The 27,560-nt window shown below is 36.5% G+C and overlaps 1 protein-coding gene across 1 annotated transcript in view; it reads right to left on the reverse strand.

Annotated features, from left to right (window-relative positions):
* Positions 1-1,182: 1,182 nt before the first annotated feature.
* The window catches only part of LOC149257462 (threonine dehydratase 1 biosynthetic, chloroplastic-like), a 138,549-nt gene continuing 112,171 nt past the window's right edge, over positions 1,183-27,560 (reverse strand). Inside the window, exons 5-9 of the mRNA XM_089414326.1 lie at positions 4,666-4,914; positions 4,498-4,571; positions 4,028-4,145; positions 1,825-1,959; positions 1,183-1,687 (exon numbers count right to left, since the gene is read on the reverse strand). Of these exons, the coding sequence (XP_089270452.1) occupies positions 1,547-1,687; positions 1,825-1,959; positions 4,028-4,145; positions 4,498-4,571; positions 4,666-4,914 (717 nt within the window). The 3' untranslated portion in view covers positions 1,183-1,546. The remainder of the gene's footprint in view (positions 1,688-1,824; positions 1,960-4,027; positions 4,146-4,497; positions 4,572-4,665; positions 4,915-27,560) is intronic.

A 27,560-nucleotide genomic window follows, 5' to 3' on the forward strand; every position in this document is an offset into this window, starting at 1 on the left:
TTAATAAAATAAGGTTGAGTTCTTCTGCACATTTGACTTGTTTATTCTTCAATTGCAAAATATATTTCCAATTTATTGTTGATTTTGTGGTTCAAAATTGTGTTCATGGTTTATTTAAATTGACGGCTAAATTTTCTAAAGCAATATCTGCAAAATTTTATATTTGGGATATTACACTATATAAATCTGCAACTAGTTAAAGAGACATATCATTAGATAAATAACAATCAGGCCGTATATAGGTCTGCAAACAAAAGTGACTTATCATTAGACAAATAACAACCAAAGCAAAGATTGTCCAAGGAAAAATCCCCTATACCACTATGACAATCAAAATCCACACTCTAGAAGTGAGTTCACGCTTAGCTGTGTAGATACGGGCAACCATAGATATCCATGGTAATCCTATGACCCTTTTTAGGGTCATTTTGAGATGACCTTATAGATTGTAGCCTCCTTTTTGAAAATAAATAAAATATCCGATACTTTGAACACACACAAAACATAATTCAATGGTGCGGTTTACAAAGGCCTAAAATATGGACGAGTGTTGTGACTATAATACGTTTTTGGATACTCAACATGGATATGATTAATCATTTTTCCTTCTCCAACTTTAATAAATAGCAGATGAATTTGCAATTTAAAGATAGAAAAGTATATAGTATCATATTAAGGACCACTTGAACCATGGTTCGTCAGAACTGCTAAGTACCTTTGATCACAGACGGAAACCAATTCCAGGATAAATTGATATGACAAATCTTCCCCCTTTTTTTCCAAAAGAATTAACATATATATTTGTTGTTTTGTTTAAAGGCATTTAATCTTGAAAGAAGTGCACTGTGCAAAAATTCTCGAAGTGACTTCTTAGTGCCCAACGGTAGACCAAGTGGTTACACAAATCATAACCAGCACAGTAAAAACAATTATTTTTCTAAGTCCAAGAAAGACTTCCGATTCCCAATGGAAACAGCCTGCCTTTGCATTGACATTAACGCAGTGCTAGATGTTCCATGGACTAGATGGAACCACCTTGGACTATGTGACACAACAACATTCAGTATAAAATTATACAAGAATACAGATATGTTGAACTTCAGAACACGAGAAAATAAGTAGAATAATCTATCAAAGTTACAGAACCAAAACAAGATCCTACCGTGAACTTTGTACAGCATGAAAACTAAACAGAAAGTCCTTTCTTTCATCCCATCAATTATATACATAGGCATTGAGAAGCCTTTTCCCATTAGTCTTTTAGATTTAATTTAGTTCAAGTACACTAGATCAGTAGATGATGGAAAACCACTAAATTTTCCTCCTGTCAATAACGTTGCATATAGAAGTTACTAAAACCTCTGAACCTCAAGCCTTTCATTATTTTGTTTGAAATAGTTTCATTTACAGGGAAGCAATCTTTTCTTATTCATTCATAACATACATTCTTAGATCATACCTTACTACAATGGAACAGTACGCCATCTCTCTGCACATAATGGTCCTTTTCAGAGGGTAAAACTCAAAAATCAATTTCTATATTGTCTTAATGCATCAGAAGGCGATAAGCCTTATTCTGCCTTTCATCTTTGTATTCATAACCAAGAGTTTCTGCTTTTTCTATAAATTGTTCTTCATCCTCTTTAGGAACTTGTATGCCAACCAGTACATTTGCACCCATTTCACCCTGCATATCAGTGTGACAGAAAATCAAAATACTTCTCACAGACAGAGACCTTATTAAAATAACACTATCACTTATAGTGCGAACATATAACAAAGCAATAAAATGAAATCCACAGACATGTAGAGGCAGATATGCACCTGTGCACGGTAATGAAATAGACTTATGTTCCAGCGAGGACTGAATGCATCTAGAAATTTCATCAATGCACCTGGCCTCTCAGGAAACACAAATCTGTAAAGCAATTCATTTTCCAAATTTGAACGCCCACCCATCTGCAAATAAATTCAGCCATAATGAACTAGGTTAATGAAACCCAATAGGATTCCTAGAAGATAATAACTTTCATAAAAAAATGGCATATTTTTATTGATCAATGTTATCAGGACCAGACTGGTCATCGAACCAGTAGAGCCCCCAGACAGGGAACAGGACCAAAACCGGTAAAAAAACTGAACCAAAAAACCAGTCAACCAAAAACACATAAAATATTCAAGTTTTAAAGAAAAACACATATATTCATGTGCATCTATATGAATCCAAACCATTTATACACAAATAAGGAAAAGTTCACATTTATAGAGCATGTAATAGCACACATAACCAAAATAACATAGAGTGCAATCCATCTTTGAACTTAAAATACATAGAAACAAAAACAAATAAAAAATAAAAAAAACAGGTCCTAGAAGGCCTCTAGACCCATCTGCAAATAAATTCAGCCATAATGAACTAGGTGAATGAAACCCAATAGGATTCCTAGAAGATAATAACTTTCATAAAAAAAGGCATATCTTTATTGATCAATGTTATCAGGACCAGACTGGTCATCGAACCGGTAGACCCCCCAGACTGGGAACAGGACCGAAACCGGTAAAAGCACTGAACCCAAAAACCAGTCAACCAAAAACACATAAAATATTCAATTTTTAAAGAAAAACACATATATTCATGTGCATCTATATGAATCCAAACCATTTATACACAAATAAGGAAAAGTTCTCATTTATAGAGCATGTAACAGCGCACATAACCAAAATAACATAGAGTGCAATCCATTTTTGAACCAAAAATACATAGAACCAAAACAAAAAAAAAACAAACAAATAAACAGGTCCTAGAAGGCCTCTAGGATCCAAAAAAATATCATGCTACAACAAATACCTACATATCATTAAAATCTTTGCCTATATTGGGATCTCCATGCTCAATATCACCCTCTAAGCATTAAAATAAGATAAAAAAATGTTTAGCATGTCAATTCAAGATTTTGTTTGAGTGATGGGTACATTTTTAGTAGGATAACGATAGATGAGTTCAACAATCAATGCCACTATGATCAAGGTACATGGAGGGTTTGTTGCTCTTGATTGAATACTAGTTTCATACCCTCGTCCATGACAAAATCCAATGGAAACATTGCAATCCCCCTGATCCTGAAATCTTGAAACACTATTAAGTCTTCTGGATTTTGAGTGAGATCTAAAATTCTACTTTCTACATATGAAATCCAATGAGGTCGGAACCACTCTCAAACATCTTGTGTCACTTCATGGTAATGTTAAAAATTTAAGTAAAAGGAGGATGAAAATGAAAGATAAAGGAGAATGTCATTCTCCTATATCTTTCATTTTCATCCTCCTTTTACTTTAAGAATGTAACATTATCATGAATTGCATAGCAATAGTAAGGTCATAGGCTTGAATATTAGGCACCTATTGTGGGCCAGTACCCAGCTAAGACAAAATTAAAATTACAATATACAAAAAAAAAGGCCCCACGTGATGCATTGTACGCGGCTTTACTGAACTGGTACTGATAACACTGTTATTGATATTCATTCATCTCTGTATTATAGAAGTATACCACTTGACAGGAGTTACAGTTCTCAAAAAAAAAATTTAACTATGGTTGGGAATCATAAGTTGTAGCTATTGCTGGGACATAAAGCCACCGAAAGTTTGTTAGTCTTGTTCTTCCCTTGTGCCATGAAATAAAGGTTAGTCTGAAATTTGAATTGGTCTTGCTTAAAATATGCGGAACATTAGAATTTCTTAGCTATCAGGTCAAACACTGGCAAATAAAGTCAGTTGTAATCCCTTAGTCCCTTCAAGCTCCCTAAATATGTTAAATCTTTAACTCATTTAAACTCCAAATATGCAAATATGCCATCCTCAGAGAAATACACGCTATTGTAGCTTACATAAATACCGAGATGTAGTGTCTCTATAGATGAACAGTAGGTGAGGATAGACATGGGTGAGAATAGTGACATGTTTATAACATATGTATTCAAAATGTAAGCTACAGCTAAAAAATAAGGTAGGTAGGATAGATAATTACTAGATGCCGCAGATGATCTTTAGCCAAGTCATTGTCTGTCAGATCTAATGTCTTCAGACCAGAAGATTCCAGGCGATCCTTCATTGCTATCAGCTCCTCAGCCTTGTGAACGCCAACACTAAATGAAAGCGAATATCAGAATGAATAAATACTGTTTTTCAAAGATGTGCATATCTATTTCTTTCAGAATGAAACATCAAAGCTTGACAAAATGCCAGTGTCTCCAACATAGCTACAACTATTTGCTTTCATCATGACAGTTACTATATCATTAGCCAAGCCAATACGATAGCCATAGCAATGACAAGTCAATGAATAATACTAAACAATTTCTGGAGTTGTTAAAATGGATTTAAAATTCTATTTATTAATACACCAAAAATGCAAAGAGGGGAAACAACCTTTATTGCTCCAACCGAGAGCTAAACGAGAAAAGATAGAGATAAAACTCATAAGAAGATATGGTATACCTATATAAAACAAGCGCTTTGTCTTTACCAACATCATACCGATATTTGAATTCTGTTATATTAATGGGCCCCACCTGCCAATTCAGAAAAACGATCAAAAACGTTCAATGTTTTGAATTTTCAAAGGATTGACATGGAGCTCTTTCATCACTACATATTATTACATACCAGTTGGCAAAAGTTTTTGAAAGAACCATGCTCCTCTTGAAGAAATGTCGCAAGAACAGCCTCCCTTTTGGCACCCACATCAGCAAGTTGAGTTACCAGCCTCAGGCGTTCAAAGTTCATATTTGCACCACTGGTTATAGCTACTACAGTTTCATCCTTTAATCCATAATATTTGCAATATGCATTTGCTCCTGCTAAGGCCAGTGCACCAGCAGGTTCTAAGATACTTCTCTTTTCCTCAAACATGTCCTAAATCACACGATAAATCATCTAGTTATATAGGCATTTAATCTAAGAAAATCCCATATAATATGTTTATATAACAAATACCTTTAAAACAACAAACGAATTTCCAAGTGTAAAAGCCAATGTCCAAGTGAGAAGATTTGAAGGATCATGGTAATCTTACTGATCGAAATTGTTTGTGAATATTTAATTAGCATTTCCCCATAATAATGCATTATATTCCTTTCAAATTAAAAATCGAATACACTACAATGCAATTCTCTTCATTTTGAGTGAAGACAAGTTAGAAGAAACATATATTTGCTGGAAAAAATTTAATAAGAAAGAACTCTCGGGAACTCTTGTAAGACCTCATTTGTACTCCTCATTGTCGCTTGGATTTTTGCTAGCTCTCTTTGAAGATTTCGGACCTGTTGTCACTCAAATTGTACACCAGAATGCGACAATGCTCAAGTTAGGGGTTGTCACTTTGATCCTTGGCCCTCTCTGTTTAAGTTGTCTCCTCACTGCAAACTAAGCGGGGTAATCCCCATGGATAAGATGATGAACAACATGTTGGGAACCAACAAGTTAAGGAGACACAATTAAATGGCCTAGCAACTTGGATGGAAATAAGAGGCAAGTATGATTATCAAGGACACTCTAATTAGATTCCTTGAAATTTTAAGTTAGAGGCCAGTGTAACGAACAAAGTTCGTATACGCAGCAAAGTAATCTTCAAAACACTTGCATGATGTAAACATCCATAATAGGACAAGTAATTGTATATTCAATATTTATATAGAAGAATTAATGAAATGATTACAAATGCGGGTTAGGGCCTACTTATATACCTACAGAGATACCTCTTCACCAACGATCATGTCCTTGGGGGCATACCTCTTCATTAATTAATTACTAGTTAATTAATCATTATGTATTATTACTATTGTTTACATTATGTATTATTTTATATATATTTTATCCATAACAAAAAGTGTCTCAAGAGATTAATTACTTGCACGATTAGGATTAAATTTCAAAGCTACTAGATGAACAGTTGTTGCAATATGCAAATTCTATCGTATATGAAGTGCAGGACCTAAAACTACGTGAGATGCAAGCTATTGGTTACTTTTAATTATATGCTTATTTTAAGTCATTCCTTCTCCTCAGTTCTTTCGGAAATAATCACAAACGCAAGTTGTAGAGAGAATCCCAAAAGGAGGCTATGGCCTCATTAACGATACCTCTCGTGGGGTTCTAAACACCTAGGTGTCTTCGTTCCTACAAGGGATTGCCCCAAAGAGAACTGCAAGGTCACCTATGTTAACTATGAATGAGGGTCTAGAGTCCTCAAATTGTTTGAAAAAGGTGTTCCTATCTTCTTACAACTAAGCTTATGCTTGGAGGTGTGTTTTAGAAATGCACTTCTAACTTAGGATGAAATGCAAGATGTGAGTGGTAGCTTCAATGAGATAATTAAGAGAATTTAGTACTTCAACTTGAAATCAAAATGCTCACAATGATATTCAACACAAGGTAACAAGATCAAGTAAATGAAGCACTTTAGAGCAACTTAGCAATTATCTCAATGAAGCAACATGAAACTAGAAATTCCAATGAGACAAGTTAGCAATTCCAATTATTAATAAGATTGACTCGAGAACAAACTTTGGAGCACTTAATCACAATGAAATAAGGCTAGTAATTTCAAACACTCAAGATGCTTATTAGAAGTTCTCAACACATAACTTATGTCAAAATTTGATTAGCAAAAAGGCAGAAGAAACAACTTTATATCACAACATCTATTTGCCACTTAGATCATCAATTAATTAGGCATAAAGTAATAGCAAAATAGATACAAGCACAATGAGGATGAGATTGCTAACAGTGATATAGTGATATGATGTCAACAAGTGCATCAAATTAACAATGGATGCCAAAGAGAAACAACGCAAAGATGCAAGATGCAATAGACAAGTTAATGCAAGACTTATATGGTCAATTCACCAATGGATCTCCCACAATGTCATCACTTTAAAAATGAACAAGACTTTAATAAAACAGATCAGCAAGCTATATTTGTGAAGCAGTCCCAAAAATGACAAAAAACAATAGAGATTTAAGCCCTTAAAAGATGAATGTTACTTCTTATAGTAATTAGGCTTATTTAGAATTGTTTTTAGGGTTCTTTAAAGTGATTATTATGTGATTATGCCACTGCAATAGATTAGCTTCAGATCTGATATGTCATGACAGTCAACGAAAGAGAGATAGGGATAAAGGATCAAACCCTTAACGCCCTAAGCCTTGCTTCACCAGCAATTTTGCCAAATTCAGCCCAGCTTGAGGCGCCAAAGGAAGTGATTTGGCAACAGTTAAGCCTTTGAACACCTGCAACCACCAATGATTAGCTTGGAAAACAACAAGATGCTCTCAAAACCCTACAGCTAAGGCAAGTGTAGGCCTTCTAGGCCTGCGGCTAGACTAGTTGAGCAATTATGGGAAGTGCAAGCGCCAAAACATGAAAATTTTCCCTTGTATAGATCTGCAACTTAAATGTATTAGCATAAAAAGCAAGTTTGATGACTGATCAACCCTTTTAGAGCATGCGGCTAGGGCTTCCAAGCCCTCTAATCCTTGCGGCCATGCCTAGAAGTGGCCTTAGGGTTAGCGGCTAGGCCTCGTAGGGCTAAAATGATGTGGCAAATGAAATTTTGGCCCTTGAAACCCTTCTTCAATGGATGAGAAGCCTGCAAAACCAAGATTAGTCCACTAGATGACAAAAACACAATGAGAAATCACTGCAAACCCTTGCCAGAAAATGTTCCAACCCTGCAAAACAAAGAATTAGCTCTTAAAATCACTTCAAAAGACAATTTTAGGCCCTCCTCGGGTTGCAACCTCAGCTTAGAGTCCTAATTATGGTTGGAGCTTGCCAAGAGGACCTCCAAGAGGCTTCCGCTAGGGATTTTAGCCCTCTAATCCTAGCAGCTAGGCCAAGAATGGCCTCTAGCCCTTGCGGCTAGGCCAATCTAGCCACTAACCCTGAGAAATGCCCAAAAATGCTCTCATCCTTGAGAATCCACCTACAAAACAACTTCAGAAGATAAACGCTACAGAAAAACCCCAGTTGCAGTAGTACAAAAGCCCTGTAAGGCTAGCACCTTCCTAAAGGAGGCTAAATGTTGCAACAATGGGACTTGGGTCTTGTAGAACTTGGTATCTAGACCCTAGATCAACCCTCAAAAGGTGAACGACTTGCTTCTTTAGGTCTAATACCCCTCCAAGCCCTAGTCGTCTAGGCTAGGTGAGGGTTAGGACCTTCACACTTGAGTTTGTCTTGAAAGTTTTAGTCCTTTGGCACCTGCAAAATCAATAAATAGAGCCCGAGACACAAGATCTAGAAAAATATAAAATAAAACCCCAAAATTATTATTTACAAAATGAGAAAAATAATTTATACGAGTTAGAAATAATTTACAAATTATTTACAAAAGATCTACAATAATTTATAAAAGAATATATGCTCTAATTAGCAAATAATTCATTAATAGCCCAACGATAAATTTTGCAAGATAATTTGATAGAAATAATTTTAATTTTAATGCACAAACCCAAACTCTGCAAAACAGATTCATTAGATAAGCTCAAGGTCGAAACAAAATGCAATCACCTTGAAGTCCATGTGCTTGGGTCACACCCAAGGGCAAAATATCTAAAGATCTCTACACATAAGATAGATTATTAGTTCCAAACGGGCTCGATTCACACAAGAAGTCTAGAGACCTAGAGATACCTGCTAGATCTACTAGGTTCAATGTGCTTATTCTAACCCAGTACCTAAAGCAAGATACCTGTACTAATAGATAATCCAACCATTGGCTATGGAACAATAATCTTCAGTTAAACGATTAGAGCATTAAACTTAGTTCAACACACACCATGAATCATCAAGTGAGAATACACCATGAATTGAAACCCCAAAGTCTTTATTAATGCAGAAATTCTAGCAAAGCTTAGCTCAGTACAAACAAAAAAAATCGATCTAAGGAGATCAAGATACCAAGAGGAGCTTGAGCGCTTCCTTATATAGAAAAGATGAGAGGGAATAACCCATCCAAGTGGAAATAACGGCAAGTTGCATTGATCCATGGCTTGATCCTAGAGGAGAAAATTCAAATCCTTGATTGGTTGGCACAAATCTCCAAAAAAAATTGATTTTCCTTGTTCACTGTGTTGGAGGAGTCAAACTTTGACTTTTGGACCATAGAGGACCTAGAAAAAATAGAATTATCGTTACTTGTGCAAAATAATTCTCTGCTTGGCCCAAAAAATTCGAATTGCTAGGAAAATAGTCTTTTCTACCCCAACGAATTTTTGGACTGGGTCCTTCTGCCTTGGAAATGAGGCATGTTATTTTTTACTCGAATTTTTCCTTTGCAAATAACCTCAAATAATTTTTTGATGAATTTTCCACTTGGAGTGTAATTAATTTTCCCTTCATTTTTTTTGGATAATTTTTCGCTAATTTAATTTTTAGTTTTGCCAAAAATTTGAATAAAAAGACTCAAGAGGGGATTAATTATCTTTCTACCCTCTAAGTGTAGCTAAAAATATTTCGGTAATTGTGTTCTAATTATGAGGAACCATTCACCAAAAATATTTCCTAAATAACACTTTTACATCAAAATATTACAATATCAACCCTCAAAAGGGGAAATACACAGACATACACTCTTGAGACTTAACCAAATTCTGCGACAAGACACGTGATCTAGTATGAAAAATACATAGTCTCGATAAACACTATGAGTCACCTAAGACCTCATCAATGAGCTTCACCCTATCTTTGGGGTATATCTGGGAGAAAAAATCTGCCAATTATTCGTATTTACAAACACACATAATTTGGTGAGGTTAAGAAACTCCCTAGAGTGAAACCCTTTGAGAAGAATCATAGGCTTACCTAAGCGTTGTTACATGGGTTAATAGTCATACTAGAATCATTTTTACAATAAACTTGCAGAATTTGGGATTACAATGATGACATGACCCAAAAAAAATTGTTTGTTGCTATATACCTTGCTTCCTGGACTATTAACATGTATATGGTCAACATTTGGCTCTACTTGGGACACATTGCTATGACAAAGGAATGTGAGAATCTAGAATCATGTATCCAAGAAAACAAAGTAACATCAGGCAGATACCCGCTCTAAATCAAAATCATATATATATATATATATATATATATATATATATATATCATCTGCGAGAATAGAAATCATATTCTAACAATGAAACTTAAAACTATCTAATAATAGAAATAAAATTTTATTTAGATAACAGAAATGAACCTATTTAAGAGAGTAGGGTTAGAGATACAATACAAAGGATGCCCTATGGCATCAAATGTCATCTTTGTAGTCCGATCTGGAGAACCTGTCTATTCACAAGTGGATCCATTAGTTGCTTATCTAATATTCCCTGTTGAATCTTGATTCTCTTAAGCTGATGAAGGCTTTCAATATCATATGGCATACTCGCATCAAATCTCTTCCTCTTTCCATTTTTGTTCACGAGATAGGACGAAGTGGAGTCTCAGACTTGCTTTTCCATGGGCTCAAAGAAATCAGTCCATACTGCATTATATTCTGCATGATGCCCTTCAACCTCTGCATTGTTAAGCCTCCTAGGGTTCTCAAGATGATGCCTTCTTTCAACCTCTCTGTATAATCATTACCGTACCACCCTCAGCTACAGGAATAGTATCATAAGATAAGCCTAACTGAATGCACCCTCCAAGATCAGCTACAAACTTTCTTGATAACAGCATTCCCCATACATCAGGTACATCTATAACAGCAATATCGATGGTAATTATCATGTACGGAAAATTTTCCAAACAAACTTGTAAATCCTTAATCACACTAAGAACCCAAATCTTCTTTGAATCCATGGAAGAGGTGTTATTATAAGGCCTTGATATTCTCAAATTCAATTGGTCCATGACCTTTTTAGTCATGACATTGGTTGAAGCCCCGGAATCTAACATACAATTATGCAACACTCGATCATTTACCATTAAAGTTAAGAAGAAAGGTTGATGATCCTCATTCATCATGTAACAATTTGAGTCCCTTAATTTGAATTCTTCATCCTTATGGTGGTCATCAATCTTGTTGGAAATAATACTGAGAGGGGGGGTGAATCAGTATTTACAAATCAATAACTTTTTCATTTCCATAATCAGATTTATATACGCTACTTCAATGAAGGGAACTCACGTGTGCACACAACTGTACTTAAAAAAACCAGCATATATCCAGTGAACTTATGATTCAGTTAATTCATCATATGTTGATCTTTAATCAATGCATCAGTACTTTATTAAACATTAAATAGTAACCATGTGCAGTAATAACAGAATAAACCATCACACATAAGCAACACACATGAACACCAAGATTTAAGGTGGAAATCCAATGTGAGTGAAAATCACTTGTTGTTGTCATCTCTGTCTTCTTTTAATAATAAGAAAATCTATTTACAATCTTATACTGGTGCAGACTCATACCAGTACGCAGGCACCCACCTGCAGAAGGCTACAACCTTCTCTCGTTCTCCAACTTCTACTGGAAGGGAGGTACAACCCCCTAGTTCTTGTACTAGCCGATATGTTTACTAGTACGTAGGATCTAACCTACAAAAGGCTACAACCTTCACTCGTTCTCCAGCTGCTACTGGAAGGGAGCTCCAAACCCCTGATCAAATCACCAGCCACTACTGTTAGGAAGCTTCGACGTCCTCACTGAAAGCTCCAACCCTTAGTATCCTCCAGTGACCACGTTTCATGAATTTTCAGACTGGATACTCCTGGTACACAACACTACAATATGAAGGCTGCGTTTCATCAAATTTTCACACTTGACCCATTAGTAACATTGAAGTTCAAAATCAATCACCACTGCAATACAACCATCAAATACCTCTGCATCAACCAATCACTGAAACCTCTGACATACTGAATCAAACAATCACCGAACACTAAACTTCTGACACAACTGAATCAACCATTCATTCAAACATAATCAAATTCAACCAATCAACTGGAACAGACAGATCACTGTAACCAGTACACAAATCTGAACCCAGAACACTGCATCAACAACTAGAACCAACTGTAACCTCAAAAATCATGTGTCAGAATGTATACGCTCCTTCAATGAAGCCAACCTGCGTGTATACGCAACTTCCCTTAGCCCAACCTGTGTATACCTCTAAAGATACTAAATCATAAGACCTCTGAACCAAAAAATGTACCAATAAGTAACATTCTGAAGATCTACTGTCAATTTACAGCGTTCTAAACAAATAGCAGCAAGGATCACCCTTCTTACTCATTCAATTAATCAATCAAACACAAACTCTTTATTCAGTTTTACTTTCAGATCTAAGAAGACTTCATTGACAGACAGCAGTAAAACAGCAACATTGATCTGATAGATCAGTCATTTCTGAACATCAAGCTTTTCTTTTGCATACGCTACTTGGAAGAGTTGAACCAGTGTGTATACGCACCTTCACCAAAGTGAACCAGCGTATAAATCTGCAAATACTTACTTATAACTTCGCTGCAATTCTAAACTTCAGACATACCCAAATCATCACATATATAGGATAAAATGTGCGTTAGCAATCAAATCTAGCCTATCCATTATCAGATCACATAATGATAAGTCATTATGATCCTGATCTATCATTAGATCTCATCCATAATCAAACACTCAGGTGCATACTTAGTTCAGATCAAGCAAAGCATCAAAAACCCATAACATGCATATTTGCTTTTGATCTAACACTTCATAAGATATTCATTACTTGTGTACATAGCCCTTTGATCTTCTCCTCCTTATATACTTAGATCCTTTGCCAATACCTCAGACCAATACCTCGGACTAAAACCTCGAACCAAAACCTTGGACCAATACCTCGGACCGAAAACCTCGGACCAATACCCCGAACCAAAAACCTCGGACCAATACCTCGGACCAAAAACACACTTACGATCTGTGGTACTCTTGGACGGGAACAAATAGTCGTTGCTCTGCTCAATATTGTGGGCTAATACCATGGTATTGACCCCTGGTATTTTCTACTCTTGAAATTCCTTGATTTTCCAACCTATACGCGATTTTTCTTCTATGAAAGTGCGTGCATATGCATACGCTCTTTTTGTACAATGAACCCGCGTGTACACACTCTTTTTGCACAGTGAACCCACGTATACAACTTAACATACCTGAAAATGTCCTTTTTCTTCAACTTCTTAATTCTGATCTGTAGTCCTTTGTTCCTTCATCCTATTCTTTTGTACCATTACTTTGTTCCCTCTAAATAGACCTATTATAATGTGATTTGCCATTGTACATTACTTCTTAATTGATTCCTTTGAACTGCCCTACATTTTGTTACATCTATAAACACAACTACCATGCATTTTGTCACATCTATAAACACAACTACCATGCATTTTGTCACATCTGATATCTCTCCTATAGATTCATCTAGTTACGTAGATTCATCTAGTTACCATATACAAGTGAGTTGTTCTGCTACAAGTGGGTTGCCATCAAGTACAACACATGTATCATAATGCCAACAAATCTGACCCTGTTAAGAGATGCCTATGGCTTTTAGAAACATTGACCTTTGAGATGGAAACTTTAAGAGTTCAAGGACGGGGGCAGAGATTTTTGCATTATTTATCCATGTGACCCAATCAATCTTCAATCCTAACTGATAAGTTTTAGAGGCAACCTATTGTTTATTTTGATCTTTACTTTTCTTTTGATAAGTATATCCTTTACTTCGAGCAATTTCAAAAATATGCTCCTGAGATGGATTTTCTCCATATATATGCGTAATTGGATCCTTTTCATAGCTGAAATTATTGATGGTAAAGGATGAAGTGATCATTTTTGCATCACGATTTTCTTCCTTAGTAGACAAATGAGAATCTTGACTAATTATATTTATTTGTTCACTTGTTCCTTCATCCAAGATTCTTCTAGAAAAAGAACAAGAGTTTTCTTCATGGAAACTTTCACAAGGTCTACAAAATGGTAATGGTTGATCAACCATATTGGTAGATTCCAATGGATTAGGAGGCCTCTAGTCATTCGAGGGATTCTTCTTTGGCCATGCATTATTATTACCTTTGTTATTATTATTTCTAGGCTACATATTCTGAGCTTGGGATCTTTCCATCTGAATTAGCCTAACTTGCATAACATTCATTTCTTTGGCATGTTCAATCTTCATATCTTTAATCAACTGAGTTAACTCCTTGATGGGATCATGGTCTACTTCTTTGATTTATTTTGCTTTAGCCTTAGTTGGACCTCTTTCAAAACCAGGAATTTCAGACTTCCCAGATGCTTTCTTATCCTTTTCCAACTCTTCAGCTAAAGTTTGAGCAGCTTTTAAATCATTTGGCTTAGAACATCTTAATTCATAAGAAGTATCAACCATGAATGCATCCAGATAATACTCGCGCAGAGATTTATCAGGAGGTTTATAGTCTTGATGCATTTCCTTGACAATACCATTAAACTTCTTATTAAATTCATCAACGGTCTCATTTTCATTTTTCTTTATATTGTTGATGGTTCTAAGCAAATATCTTCCTTCCTTTTTATCCCCATACTTGTCTTTGAAAGCATTAATGATAGCTTGCAGAGAATCAAAGGAGTTATCAGGCTTATCCAAGAACCAGTACATTGCATCTTCTTCTAGAGAAAGAACAAATAGCTTCATTTTGATATCCATGTGATTGTGAATGCTTTGAGATGGGCCTCAGCACTAACTGCATTATTCCCCTAAAAGGTAGGCATCTTATCCAAACCGGGCTCTAGCAGATCATGAGTCTGACCTTGAATGTTGCCAAAGTTGCAAGGAGCGAACAAGTCCATGATGTCTTGCTCGACGGAGTCAGGGAAAGAAAATGGATATCAGGGAGGGCTTCGTGTCCGAGGAAAAATAGGAGCTTACTAGAATGTAATTTGTTTAACCAAGCTCTAAGAGCCTTTTCAGGATCAAGTGTGGGGTTAACCAAGTGACCAAGATTCCTTCTAGTAAACGCTCTTGTGAATGGATGAATAAGTGGAGTCCCCACCCAAATAGGATACTAACCCAAATGTCTAGATGCTAGAAACAGATGTGATAGTGAAGATGAAAAGATGAGTGAAACCAAGGATGAAAAGATTATACCCTAGTACCAAAAAATGTTGCGACGATATCGGGTCAAGGATGAAAAGAAAATGTCAAAGTGTCAAGAACAAGAGACTAATTCTTGGCAACAGCGCCAAAAAATGTTGTCGCTCAAATTGTACACCAGAATGAGACAACGCTCAAGGTAGGGGTTGTCACTCTGATCCTTTCCCTCTCTGTTTAAGTTGTCTCCTAACTGCAGACTAAGGGGGCTAGTCCCTATGGATAAGATGTTGAACAACCTGTTGGGAACCAAGTTAAAGAGACACAACTGAATGGCCTAGAAACTTGGATGGAAATAAGAGGCAAGTATGATTATCAATGACACTAATTAGATTCCTCAAGATTTTAAGTTAGAGACCAGTGCCTTAGGAGATTAATTACTTGCACGATTAGGATTGAATTTCCAAGCTACAGGATGAACAATTTTTTGCAATATGCAAATTCTATCCTATATGAAGTGTAGGACCTAAAACTATGTGAGATGCAAGCTCTTGGTTACTTTTAATTATATGCCTACTCTAAGTGATTCCTTCTCCTCAATTCTTTCGGAAATAATCACAAACGCAAGTTGTAGTGAGAAGCCCAAGAGAATGATGCTATGGGCCTCATTAACGATACCTCCCGTGGGATTCTAACCACCTAGGTGTCTCTGTTCCTACAAGGGATTGCCCCAAAGAGAACTACAAGGTCACCTATGTTAACTATGAATGAGGGTCTAGAGTCCTCAAATTGTTTGAAGAAGGTGTTCCTATCTTCTTACAACCAAGCTTATGCTTGGAGGTGTGTTTTAGAAATGCACTTCTAACTTAGGATGAAATGCAAGATGTAAGTGGTAGCTTCAATGAGGTTATTAAGAGAATGAAGTACTTCAACTCGAAATCAAAATGCTCACAATGATATTCAACACAAGATAACAAGAGAAAGTAAATTAAGCACTTTAGAGCAACTTAGCAATTACCTCAATGAAGCAACATTAAACTAGAAATTCCAATGAGACAAGATTAGCAATTCCAATTATTAATAAGATTAACTCAAGAACAAACTTTGGAGCACTTAATCACAATGAAATAAGGCTAGTAACTTCAAATATTCAAGATGCTTATTAGATGTTCTAAAAGTATAACTTATGTCAAAATTTGATTAGCAAAAAGGCACAAGAAACAACTTTATATCACAACATCTATTTGCCACTTAGATCATCAATTAATTAGGCATAAAGTAATAGCAAAATAGAGATAACCACAATGAGGGATGAGATTGCTAACATTGATATGAAGTCAACAAGTGCATCTAATTAACAATGGATGCCAAAGAGAAACAATGCAAAGATGCAAGATGCAATAGACAAATTAACGCAAGACTTATATGGCCAATTCACCAATGGATCTCCCACAATGTCATCACTTTAAAAATGAGCCAGACTTGAATAAATCAGATCAGCAAGCTAAATTTGTGAAGCAGTCCCAAAAATGACAAAAACCAAAAGAGATTTAAGCCCTTAAAAGATGAATGTTACTTCTTATAGTAATTAGACTTATTTAGAATTGTTTTTAGGGTTCTTTAGAGTGATTATTACTTGACTATGCCACTGCAATAGATTAGCTTCAGATCTGATATGTCATGATAATCAAGGAAATAGAAAAAGGGATGAGGATCAAAACCTTAACGCCCTAAGCCTTGCTTCACTAGAAAGTTTGCCAAATTGAGCCAAGCTTGAGGCACCAAATGAAGTAATTTGGCCATAATTGAGCCTTTGGATACCTGCAACCACCAATGATTAGCTTGGAAAACAAGGAGATGCATTCAAAACCCCACGACTAAGGCAAGTGTAGGCCTTCTAGGCCTGCAGCTAGGCTAGTTGAGCAATTATGGGAAGTGCAAGCCCCAAAACTTGAAAATTTTCCCTTGTATAGACCTGCAACTTAAATGTATAAGCATAAAAAGCAAGTTTGATGACTGATCAACCCTTTTAGAGCATGCAACTAGGGCTTCCAAGCCCTCTAATCCTTGCGGCCATGCCTAGAAGTGGCCTTAGGGCTAGTGGCTAGGCTTCCAAGGGCTAAATGATGTGGCAAATGAAATTTTGGCCCTTGAAACCATTCTTGAACAGATGAGAATCCTTCAAAACCAAGATTATTCCACTAGATGACAAAAATACAATGAGAAATCACTGCAAACCTTTGCCAAAAATTGTTTCAACCCTGCAAAACAAAGAACTAGCCCTTAAAATCAATTGAAAAGACAATTTTAGGCCCTTTTAGGGCTGCGGCCTAGGCTTAGAGGCCTAATTATGGTTGCGGCCTACCAGGAAGGGCCTCCAAGAGGTTGCGGCTAGGGCTTTTAGCCCTATAATCCAACTGGCTAGTTCAAAAATGGCCTCCAGCCCTTGAGGCTAGGCCAATCTAGCCTCTAGACCCTGAAAATGCCCTAAATGACCTTATCCTTGAGAATCCACCTGCAAAACAACTTCAGAAGATAAATGCTCAAGAAAAACCCTAGTTGCAGCAGCAGAAAAGCCCTCTAAGGCTAGCGGCTTCCTCAAGGAGGCTAGATATTGCAAAAATGGGACTTGGGTCTTGTAGATCTTGGTCTCCAGACCCTAGATCAACCCTCAAAAGGTGAACGACTTGCTTCTTTGGGTTGGACGACTCCTCTTTAGGCTGAATACCCCTCCAAACCCTAGCCGTCTAGGCTAGGTGAGGGTTAAGACCTTCACACTTGAGTTTGTCTTCAAAATTTTAGTCCTCTGGCACCTGCAAGATGAATAAATAGAGCCCAAGACACAAGATCTAGAAAAATCTAAAATAAAACCCCAAAATTATTATTTACAAAATGAGAAAAATAATTTACAAAGGTTACAAATAATTTACAAAATATTTACAAATTATCTATAATAATTTACAAAAGAATATATGATATAATTAGCAAATAATTCATTAATAGCCCAAGAATAAATTTTGCAAGATAATTTGATGGAAATAATTTTAATTTTAATGCACAAACCCAAACTCTGCAAAACAGATTCGTTAGATAAGCTCAGGGTCCAAACAAAATGCAATCACCTTGAAGTCCATGTACTTGGGTCACACCCAAGGGTTGAATTTATGAAGATCTCTACACATAAGATAAATTATTAGTTCCAAAGGGTCTCGATTCACACAAGAAGTCTAGAGACCTAGCGATACCTGCTAGATCTACTAGGTTCACTGTGTTTCTTCTAACCCAGTACCTAAAGCAAGATACATGTGTTAATAGATAATCCAACCACTCGCTATGGAACAATCATCTTCAATCAAACAATTAGAGCATTAAACTTAATTCAACACATACCATGAATCATCAAGCGAGAATACACCTTGAATTTAAACCCCAAAGCCTTTGTTAATGCAGAAATTCCAGCAAAGCTTAGCTTAGTACAAACAAAAAAATCGATCTAAGGAGATCAAGATACCAAGAGGAGCTTGAGAGATTCCTTATATAAAAAAGATGAGAGGGAATAACCCCTCCAAGTGGAAATAATGGCTAGTTGCATCGATCCATGGCTTGACCATGGAGGAAAAAATTCAAACCCTTGATTATCTGGCACAAATCTTCCAAAAAAAAATCAATTTTCCTTGTTCACTATATTGGAGGGGTCAAACTTTGACTTTTGGACCATATAGGACCTCCAAAAAATAGAATTATTGTTACTTGTGCAAAATAATTCTCTACTTGACCGAAAAAAATCAAATTGCTAGGAAAATAGTCTTTTATGCCCCAACAAATTTCTAGAATGGGTCCTTCTACCTTGGAAATGGTGCATTAAATTTTTTACTTGAATTTTCCACTTGGAGGGTAATTAATTTTCCCTTCATTTTATTTTTTAGATAATTTCTAGCTAATTTAATTTTTATTTTTGCCAAAAATTAAAATAAAAAAGACTCGAGGGGATTAATCATTTTTCCACCCTTTAAGTGTATCTAAAAATATTTTGGTAATGGTCTTCTAATTATGGAGAACCATTCACCAAAAATAATTCCTAGATAACATTTTTACATCAAAATATTATAATATCAACCCTTATATAAGGGGAAATACACATAAACATACACTCTTGAGAGTTCACCAAATTTTGTGACAAGACACATGATCTAGTATGAAAAATACATAGACTCAATAAACACTAGGACTCACCTAAGACCTCATCAATGAGCTTCACCCTAGCTTTCGGGATATATATATATGGGATAAAAACTCTGCCAATTATCCATGTTTACAAACACACATAATTTAATAAGGTTAAAAAACTCCCTAGATTGAAACCCTTTAAAGAAGAATCATAAGCTTACCTAGGTGTTGTTACATGGCTTAATAGTCATACTAGAATCATTTTGACAATAAACTTGCAGAATTTGGGATTACAATGATGACATGACCCAAACAAATTTGTTTGTTGTTGTATACCCTGCATCCTGGACTGTTCATATGTACATGGTCAATAAGACCTACAATTAGAGGATGAAATTTGGACAAATTGATGAATTTTGTTGTTTGGTTATCTTGCTATCTCTCTTGGAGCTTCTTTTTAACATGTTAATGGATGGATATGTTCTTCAATGTCTTGTAAGTGTTATCTAATGCTATTTTTCTGATTTTACTAAATGTCTAATGCATGGAATGCCATCTCTTGGTTGTTAATGGGCTTTGAGCTAGGTATATCCCTTTCATTGAACACCCCTTCCTCCTAGGTTTAGGCCTCCTTGCAAGCCTTTCTTGGAGATCCTTTACCTTTCTCTTGAAGCAACCAAGCCGTTATCTAAGTATCTCCTTTGAATGGGTTTTGGAAATCACCCTGTACTTTGCTATTAATCTTATTATCCTAGTGATGTCATTCATATCAAGACTCCTCGCATTGGTGAAAGTCCGTAAAAAAGCAAGGGGCATTGACTAAGGTGATAGTGGGTCCTTGTCCCATTGTTGTCATTGAGTCTAGTAGTTCTCCCTTTGTTACCCTTCCTAGGACCCCTGCTATATTGTGTGGCAACAACCCTAATCAATATAGGCTAAAGCATGCCTCCAGAGACTTGATCCCGGGAGGAAGGGTGTTGGAAATACTAAGAGGGGGGTGAATCAGTATTTCTTAGCAATTAGCACTTAATTAATATTTTTAAGAACATTAGTTAATCTTCAGCAGTATAATGAGTTCTATACTAGATGACTCAATTCTACCCATAAGTACTACTTATGCTTTGAATGAGGTTACCAAGAGCTACATCCTTCTATAGGTGACAGCCATAGACTTCTATTTCAGCAATATTTCAAGCTTCTTTATGATGACGTCACGAGCTCTTGCTTTCAATCGTATGCTTCTACGATGCCATCTCTTAACATGATGCATCCTATCATGCTTCTCATGATAGTTATACTTTACAACAGAAACTTGATAAGAATTAGGTGAGGAAGACTATCTCGATCATAGTAGAGATCTTTTACCTCCTCCTTCTTGGATTTCTTCTTTTCAGCTTCTTCCACTTCTTCAATGATATGGGCTATGTCCCTTCCTCTTTTGTTGTCGTACTTATTGAGCTTAGGACAATCTCTCTTATAGTGACCATATCCATAGCATTGAACCTTCACCATATTCTTCTTCCTTTCTGAAAACCAAATTTCCAAAACTTTCCTTTCCTCTTCGCCATGGCAGCGTATGATTGAGTTTTCTCGATTGATCCTACATCACTTTTTGCCTTCACCCTAGTTTCTTCAATTTTGCATAGTGACCACAGCTCATTGAATGAAGTAGCTTCCTTCTTCCCATAAATGCTTGATGTAAAGTTACCCCATTCCACTAGTAGTGCATTAAGTACTACAGTAGTTGTTTCCTTGTCAGACATTATGTCTCCCAACTCTTGCAGTTGGTTCCTTATTTCAGACACCCTCATAAAGTATCATTCCTTCTTCCTTTGATATCATCATCTTGTAGAGCTTGGTTCTTAATGAGTTCTCCTGCAAAACTTGCAGAGGATAATTCCACCAGTTTGTCATAGATGTCTTTTCACTTTTCCAATTTTGCTACATAAGGATTCTTTAAGCCCTTATTTCCTTTTTCATGTATTCAACTAGAGCTTGAGCTTCTTTCTTTGGAGGTTTAGTGACAGAACCCTTAACATGATCAACGCCTTCATTTTCTATGAGGATCAAATCTATCCTCTTCTTCCACGTAAGAAAGTTTGACAACCCAACCAATTTGTTGCTCTCCTTGCAAAATGAAGTCATTTTGATGGATTCAAAAACAGACATAAAGATACTTACTTGTCAAGTGAAGATGCTCCTTGATGTTAATATCTTCAACTTGATGCCTTATTGATTTTGATGATGATAAAAGATGTCTTCTTGATGAAGATATCTTCCCTCAAAAGTGATCCTTCAATGAGCGGGAGATCACTTTGATTCCTTGATGATGATGATGATGATTATGCTTCTTCCTGCTTCTCTAGAATGTAGAGACTTTTAGATGCTTCAATGTGTAGTCCTTCTATTGATGAGCTAGGGTTTTCAAGGCTTCTTACAACTTCAGATTTCAACCCTTTTTCATATTTTAGGCTTGTTGTTGCAAGACTGCAATTTCGGCTTCTCTTGCAGAAACCCTAGGTCACACGTGTGGCTAGAATATGGACAGACTTGCCTCCTTTTGACTTCGTTTGACCTTACCTCCTTCTGTTGACAATTCGGCTTGCTAAATAGTCCTTTAACCCAAACTTTGGCTCCTTTGAGTGACTGCAGTTTTTGGCTTCTACTGCTGCAGGATGATGCCCTATCCTTTGCACGTGTGGAGGATAATTAGCCCAAAACAGAGCAGGAAATGCTTCGCTCTTCTTTATTCTTCCTTCGCTGGGTATAAGGCTTCTTTCTCTTTCTTGATCGAACTCTTCTTGATGCTTCTTACATAATTTTCTAGTGCTTCGGCCCTTGAGTGTCTTTCTTTGAGTTGTCTTTCCTTGTCTTGACACCTTAACTCTGAGACCATGTTGAGAAAGATAGGGGCAGCTAGATTAGGTGATTTCTCTTACTTTGATAACTTCTTGCGATGTATTTTTACTTAAGTTGATTAGTTTCTTCTTACACTTGATTATTATTAGTGTTCTTTATCATCAAATAGCTACCAAACAATAAAATCAATGAGACAATAGAACACAAGATGTAGGCAATCAACCAAGGCCAAAACCTCTCCAACTAAGAGGAAAACCCACAAGAATTTTTCACTTCTTATTGAACTTCAATTGACGAATTCCAAGACCTATGACCCTTGACCAAGACCCTCCAAGACCAAGTCAAACCTTGATTCCAAAAAATTATGCAATTTCGCATTGCCCAGCAAATCCTTCTGGAACATCAACCTGCCTAACACATTCTTTTGCAACGTCGATATGCCCAGCAAACTCTTCTCCAACTTCGACCTGCCCAGCAAATTTTTCTACAACTTCGACCTGCCTAGCAAATTCTTTTGCAACTTCGACCTGCCCAGCAAATTTTTTTGTCCAACAAATTCTTCTACCCAGCAAATATAGAAACCTTAACATGAGAGAGAGAGAGAGGCCCAAAAACTTCGATCTAGTTCTTCTCTTTATTTTTCGTCCTTTTCCAACTTCTATCTTGAGAAGATCAAACTTGCTTGAGTGAGTGTTCAAATGAGGTTGAGTTCCTTCTTATTTATAGGCTTGTTAGGGGTACAAATTGCTCTCTTTAAGTCGGCTTGTCCTTTCCTGTAGGTTGACTTGATCTTTGTACCATGACGAGGTCTTGGAGGATCTTTTGACTCTATTTTGACTCAAATAAATTTTCTTTACAATATGTAACATGCCCAAATGGGTCTTCAATACATGACAATGACTCAATAGAATTTATGACAAACCTAGAAGCACTCAATGGATGTTTGACTGAAAAATAAATTTCCCTCGAGCATGAAACCCATGCCTCAAGAATAACAATAATAAATTTATTTTTCTCTTTTCATTAAATACTCAAAATCATGATTACATATATCATTATGAGGACTGAACATATTTCAACATAGGCCAAATGTGTATTCCCCCTTTGAGGGTTCTAAATGTAAAATCTTATGTATTAAAGAGTGGAAAAATAATTAAATCCCTTCATGTGTAAATTAATTAATTTTTTTGGCCAAATAAAATTAAATCCTAAGCCAAAAAATTAATTAAGAGTCAAAATTAAATTGTCTTAGAAAAAATAATTCTCCAAGTGGGAAAATTCTTGGGTCCTAAAGAAATCAATTTTTAAAGGTCCTTCATGAAGGGAATATTGTATATTTCAAGAAAACTTGGACCCTTCGACCTTGGCAGTTAAGTCAAAGTCAATTTTTTGAGAAAATTAGCACAAAATAATTAATTTTGAGCTAATAAAAATGGAATTAAAAGATACATTCGTAAATTCCTCAAAAATAAAAAATCAAGGGCCAAGATTAAAAGATCTTGAAGTGTTTATCAACGGCCAAAATTATATTGACAAGGATCAAAGAAACTAGTTATTATTTTTCCATTTGGAAGATAAATCTATAAATAGAGAGTCATTTGAGTCTCTAGCATCTTGATGTCTGGCTAGAAAATTGTTGCTAAAGCACCTTTGTAACTATTGTCCCACTGGGAACTATTTTTTCTATCATAATAAAGACTTTTAGGTGTAATTCAAGGTATTATTTCTTATTGATTTGTGGCATGCGTTGACTACGAGCATCTCTATGTTGTGTTGAACATTGGTAAGATCTATTTTTTCATTAGATGGAGATAAAATCATGCTATTGATAGTTTTGGGATAATCTTATGTGGTTTGATTACCCATGTGATCTAACCCATGTTACTTGGGAGCGGGAGCGGGAGCGAAAACGGGAGCGGGAGCGACCATTTTCAGAAGCTCTCGGTTTGGGAGCGAATCCGGGAGCGATTTTTTAAAAATATATATATTTTTTATATTTTTTAATTTTTGATACATATATGTCAACAAAAACATGTAGAATGATGAATTTGACATAAAAAACATAAAAAAACATAGATTGATCATTGAACCATATCACATCAATCATCTAGAAATTATAATCGTCATCAACCATGTCCACAAGTTAGTAAAATACATATTACAACTGCAACATATTGAGTCTTATAAATCATGATTCATCAAATTCAATATTAAAGTTTCAACTTCAAGCTTTCAGAATTGAAAATTCAATAACATTTATCATCATTGATCACCAAAGTTGTACTTGTAAGCTAAGTTTAACCATTACAAGAAGTAATATCGAAGATATTTCTAAGTCCTAACTTCTAACTGTTAACATGATATGAAATGTTAAAAATTTATAAAATGAAACATGAATAATGAGATGAAATGAAACAACTTTAGTCTTTCACAAAGCATCATATTCATAATTCACAATCATTACCAATGAGTTATAATTGCCAAGGCCCAACTTCAAACTTCAAATTTTCATTGTCACAATGATATAATGTTTACAAAAAATATCATAATGATATGAAAGAGTCAAGAGTCAAGGACTCAAAACTCAACAATTATGAAAACTAAAGTCTAATAGAAACTAAAAAAGACAAGTACACTGTAAATCTACATGTGGCCCTTGCCACGAGAGTCTCCAGGAGTATAAGCAGGTCGTGGTGGTCTTCTAGGAGTCTCCCACACAGACCGACGACCAGAACTAGAACCTCCACGCGAGGGTGTAGATGGAGGTGGCGACAGCAAAGGAATAAGACTCGGACCTCGAGCACTGCTACTGGATGGTGGAGGTGGAGGTGGAGGTGGCATGGCTACTGCTTCATTTTCATCCCTTACAAGTTCCTCTTCTAGTTCTTCAATATGTACAATGCCATCCTCCAAATTGTCATCCTCTGGGTGATTGTCCCAAATTTTATATGTGGGATCCTCATTAGCCCGATCACAGTAATGACTCAACAACCTCAAGTTGTAGTGCACATAAACCAAGCTTTCTGCTCGGTTTTCATTGAGTCTGTTTCTTTTCACATTATGTATATAACTGTAGGTGCTCCAACACCTCTGTGCAGAAGAAGAATTTACAACCTGTGAAAGAACTTTTTTTGCCAATTTTGGCAAAAGTCCGTGGCTGCCATATGTTTCCCACCATGTGAGAGAATCAAATTTATCTTTGTCGTCCATTGCATGGAAGTTACCATACAAACCAGTGCCACTGAAGTATCTGCCTATTTCAAGGCGCACAGCTGCACATTCCTCCCTGTCAGGTACCAACTTTTCTAATGCTTCCAGATATCCTTTAGTTACCTCTTGATCTAAATGGGGTTTGGTCCTAACCCCACCCCCTGCTGCAGGTTGGCCCAACCAAGATGTAGAGTAGTATTTTGGCGTAAGGATATACGCCAAGCAATGTAGTGGAAGGTTAAGCCTATTCCACCATTCACACACACAATCATGAATCAGTTTGTACAAGTTGGGATCTCTATTATGGACAATGTCTTTTATTTCCCCCAACATGGTATCCATTTGCTCATACACCTCGCCAATCACTGGTTTGTCTGTATCTGCAAATCGAATCATGTGATAAATTGGCTTGGTGAAATCCAATACATGCCTCACAGTTGTCCAAAACTGCCCATCAAGAGCGGCCTCCTCCACCATTTCAAAACCTGCCATGTCAGCTACATTTGTAGCCCTTTCCTTTAACACCTGCCAATGTGGACTTGATACCATGCTAGCTAATGCCTCTCTTACCTTCAAAAGGCGCCTGAAGGTGAGGTAATAGCTACCAAATCTAGTCCTCGCAATCTTCAGCAACTCCAATCTCGAGTGACTGCGGAAAAGGCCATGGGTATTGCTATGATTTGTAATAAATTTTATCATTTGTTTTCCTTTCTTGTACAAATTACCAATCCATTGGTATTGTTCATTTTTGTTTTTGACAATATCATGCAACAAAAGGTTCAATGTGTGAACCAAACATCCAGACCAAAATATGTTCGGGTATTTATCCTCAATAATTGCTCCCGCTGCCTTACAATTAGGAGCATTATCAGTGATGACTTGGATGACATTGTATGGGCCAATACGCTCAATTGTTTCAAGTAATGCTTCTGCAATGTTGATGGCGGTCTTGAACTTGTCTGAGTAATCATGTGCAGCTAGAAAGATGGGACCACTAACAGACACAGCAAGAACACTTATCAATGGCTTGCCTTTTACATTTGTCCATCCATCAGATACAATGGACACCCCATTGTCAGTCCAAGAACTTGTCATTTTATTCAAAGAATGTGATATTTTTGCTTTTTCATGATCAAGGCCAACAGTTCTTGCCTTGTCATACCCAGGGCTCTTGTATCCTTTAGGGGCATCATTTATGGCAGAAACCATTTCGTGCCAATAAGGTGAGCCTAGAACATTGAATGGTATCCCACATGCATAGAGAAACCTGTAAACTTTTGAATCCACATCATTCCTACACCCCTCATCAAGGAAATCTGATATGGTTCTACGCCTTAAAGATGATGACCCTGTGCCTCCATGTCCATATCCACTGCCTTGGGAGGATGCTGAAGGAGTTCTTTGTGATTGTGAGCTTGGTTCAAAGAAACCCCTTGATTTTTTTGTTCTGTATTGGGCTTCTTCCTCTTCCCTTATGTATTTGGCTCTATCTGCTGTTGACACCGCTGCACAAGTTTTGATTCCTATTTGTTTCTCTCCATCCCATGGCCTTTTCCCGCAGAGGTGTCTTCTAGCACGGGTGTATGAACCTGTGTAATCAGTGTTGCAATGGGGGCAATGAAATTTAGTGGTTCCACCCCCTCTCCCTGTTTCAGCCCTGTGAACATATTTCCACAATGGAGTTTGGTCTTGTTTAGTTTTTTGAGGGTCATGTTCACCCTCCTCCACCTCCTCCTCACTGGGGTTCTCACCCATTTGACTTTCTCCGGCTTCTTCATCCCCCTCTTCAGTTTGGGGCCCCCTCCATTTCCTACTCTCCCGCACCATAATAACCATAAAAGGGACCAGGAAGAGGAAAATGCCAATAAATATCGCCAGGTCCATGGTGTTTGATGTTTGTAGGGTTTTGATTCTTGAATCTGCAAATTAATTTAATTTATTGGGATTAATTAATTTAATTTATTAATTTAATTTAAATACATGATCTTTAAACTCAAACAACTAAATTAAATTAACTAAATTAACTACCTAACCAACTAAACTAACTAAATTACTAAGTTACTTACCTCTGCAGGCTTGCTCCTCTGCTCTTCGCTCCTTTGCTCTTGCTCCAGCTCCAAACTCAAGCTCAATGAAGTTATAATGAATTTTGTTTGGCCCATTGGGCTTATAAAACTAAAAAAAATTTCTAAAATTTTTTTTTTCGGGTC

The sequence above is a fragment of the Pinus tabuliformis genome, chromosome 6 (genome assembly GCF_031772625.1).
Source record: "Pinus tabuliformis cultivar Carrire ecotype Pingquan chromosome 6, CPIR1, whole genome shotgun sequence".
In the NCBI taxonomy this organism is placed as follows: Eukaryota; Viridiplantae; Streptophyta; class Pinopsida; order Pinales; family Pinaceae; genus Pinus; species Pinus tabuliformis.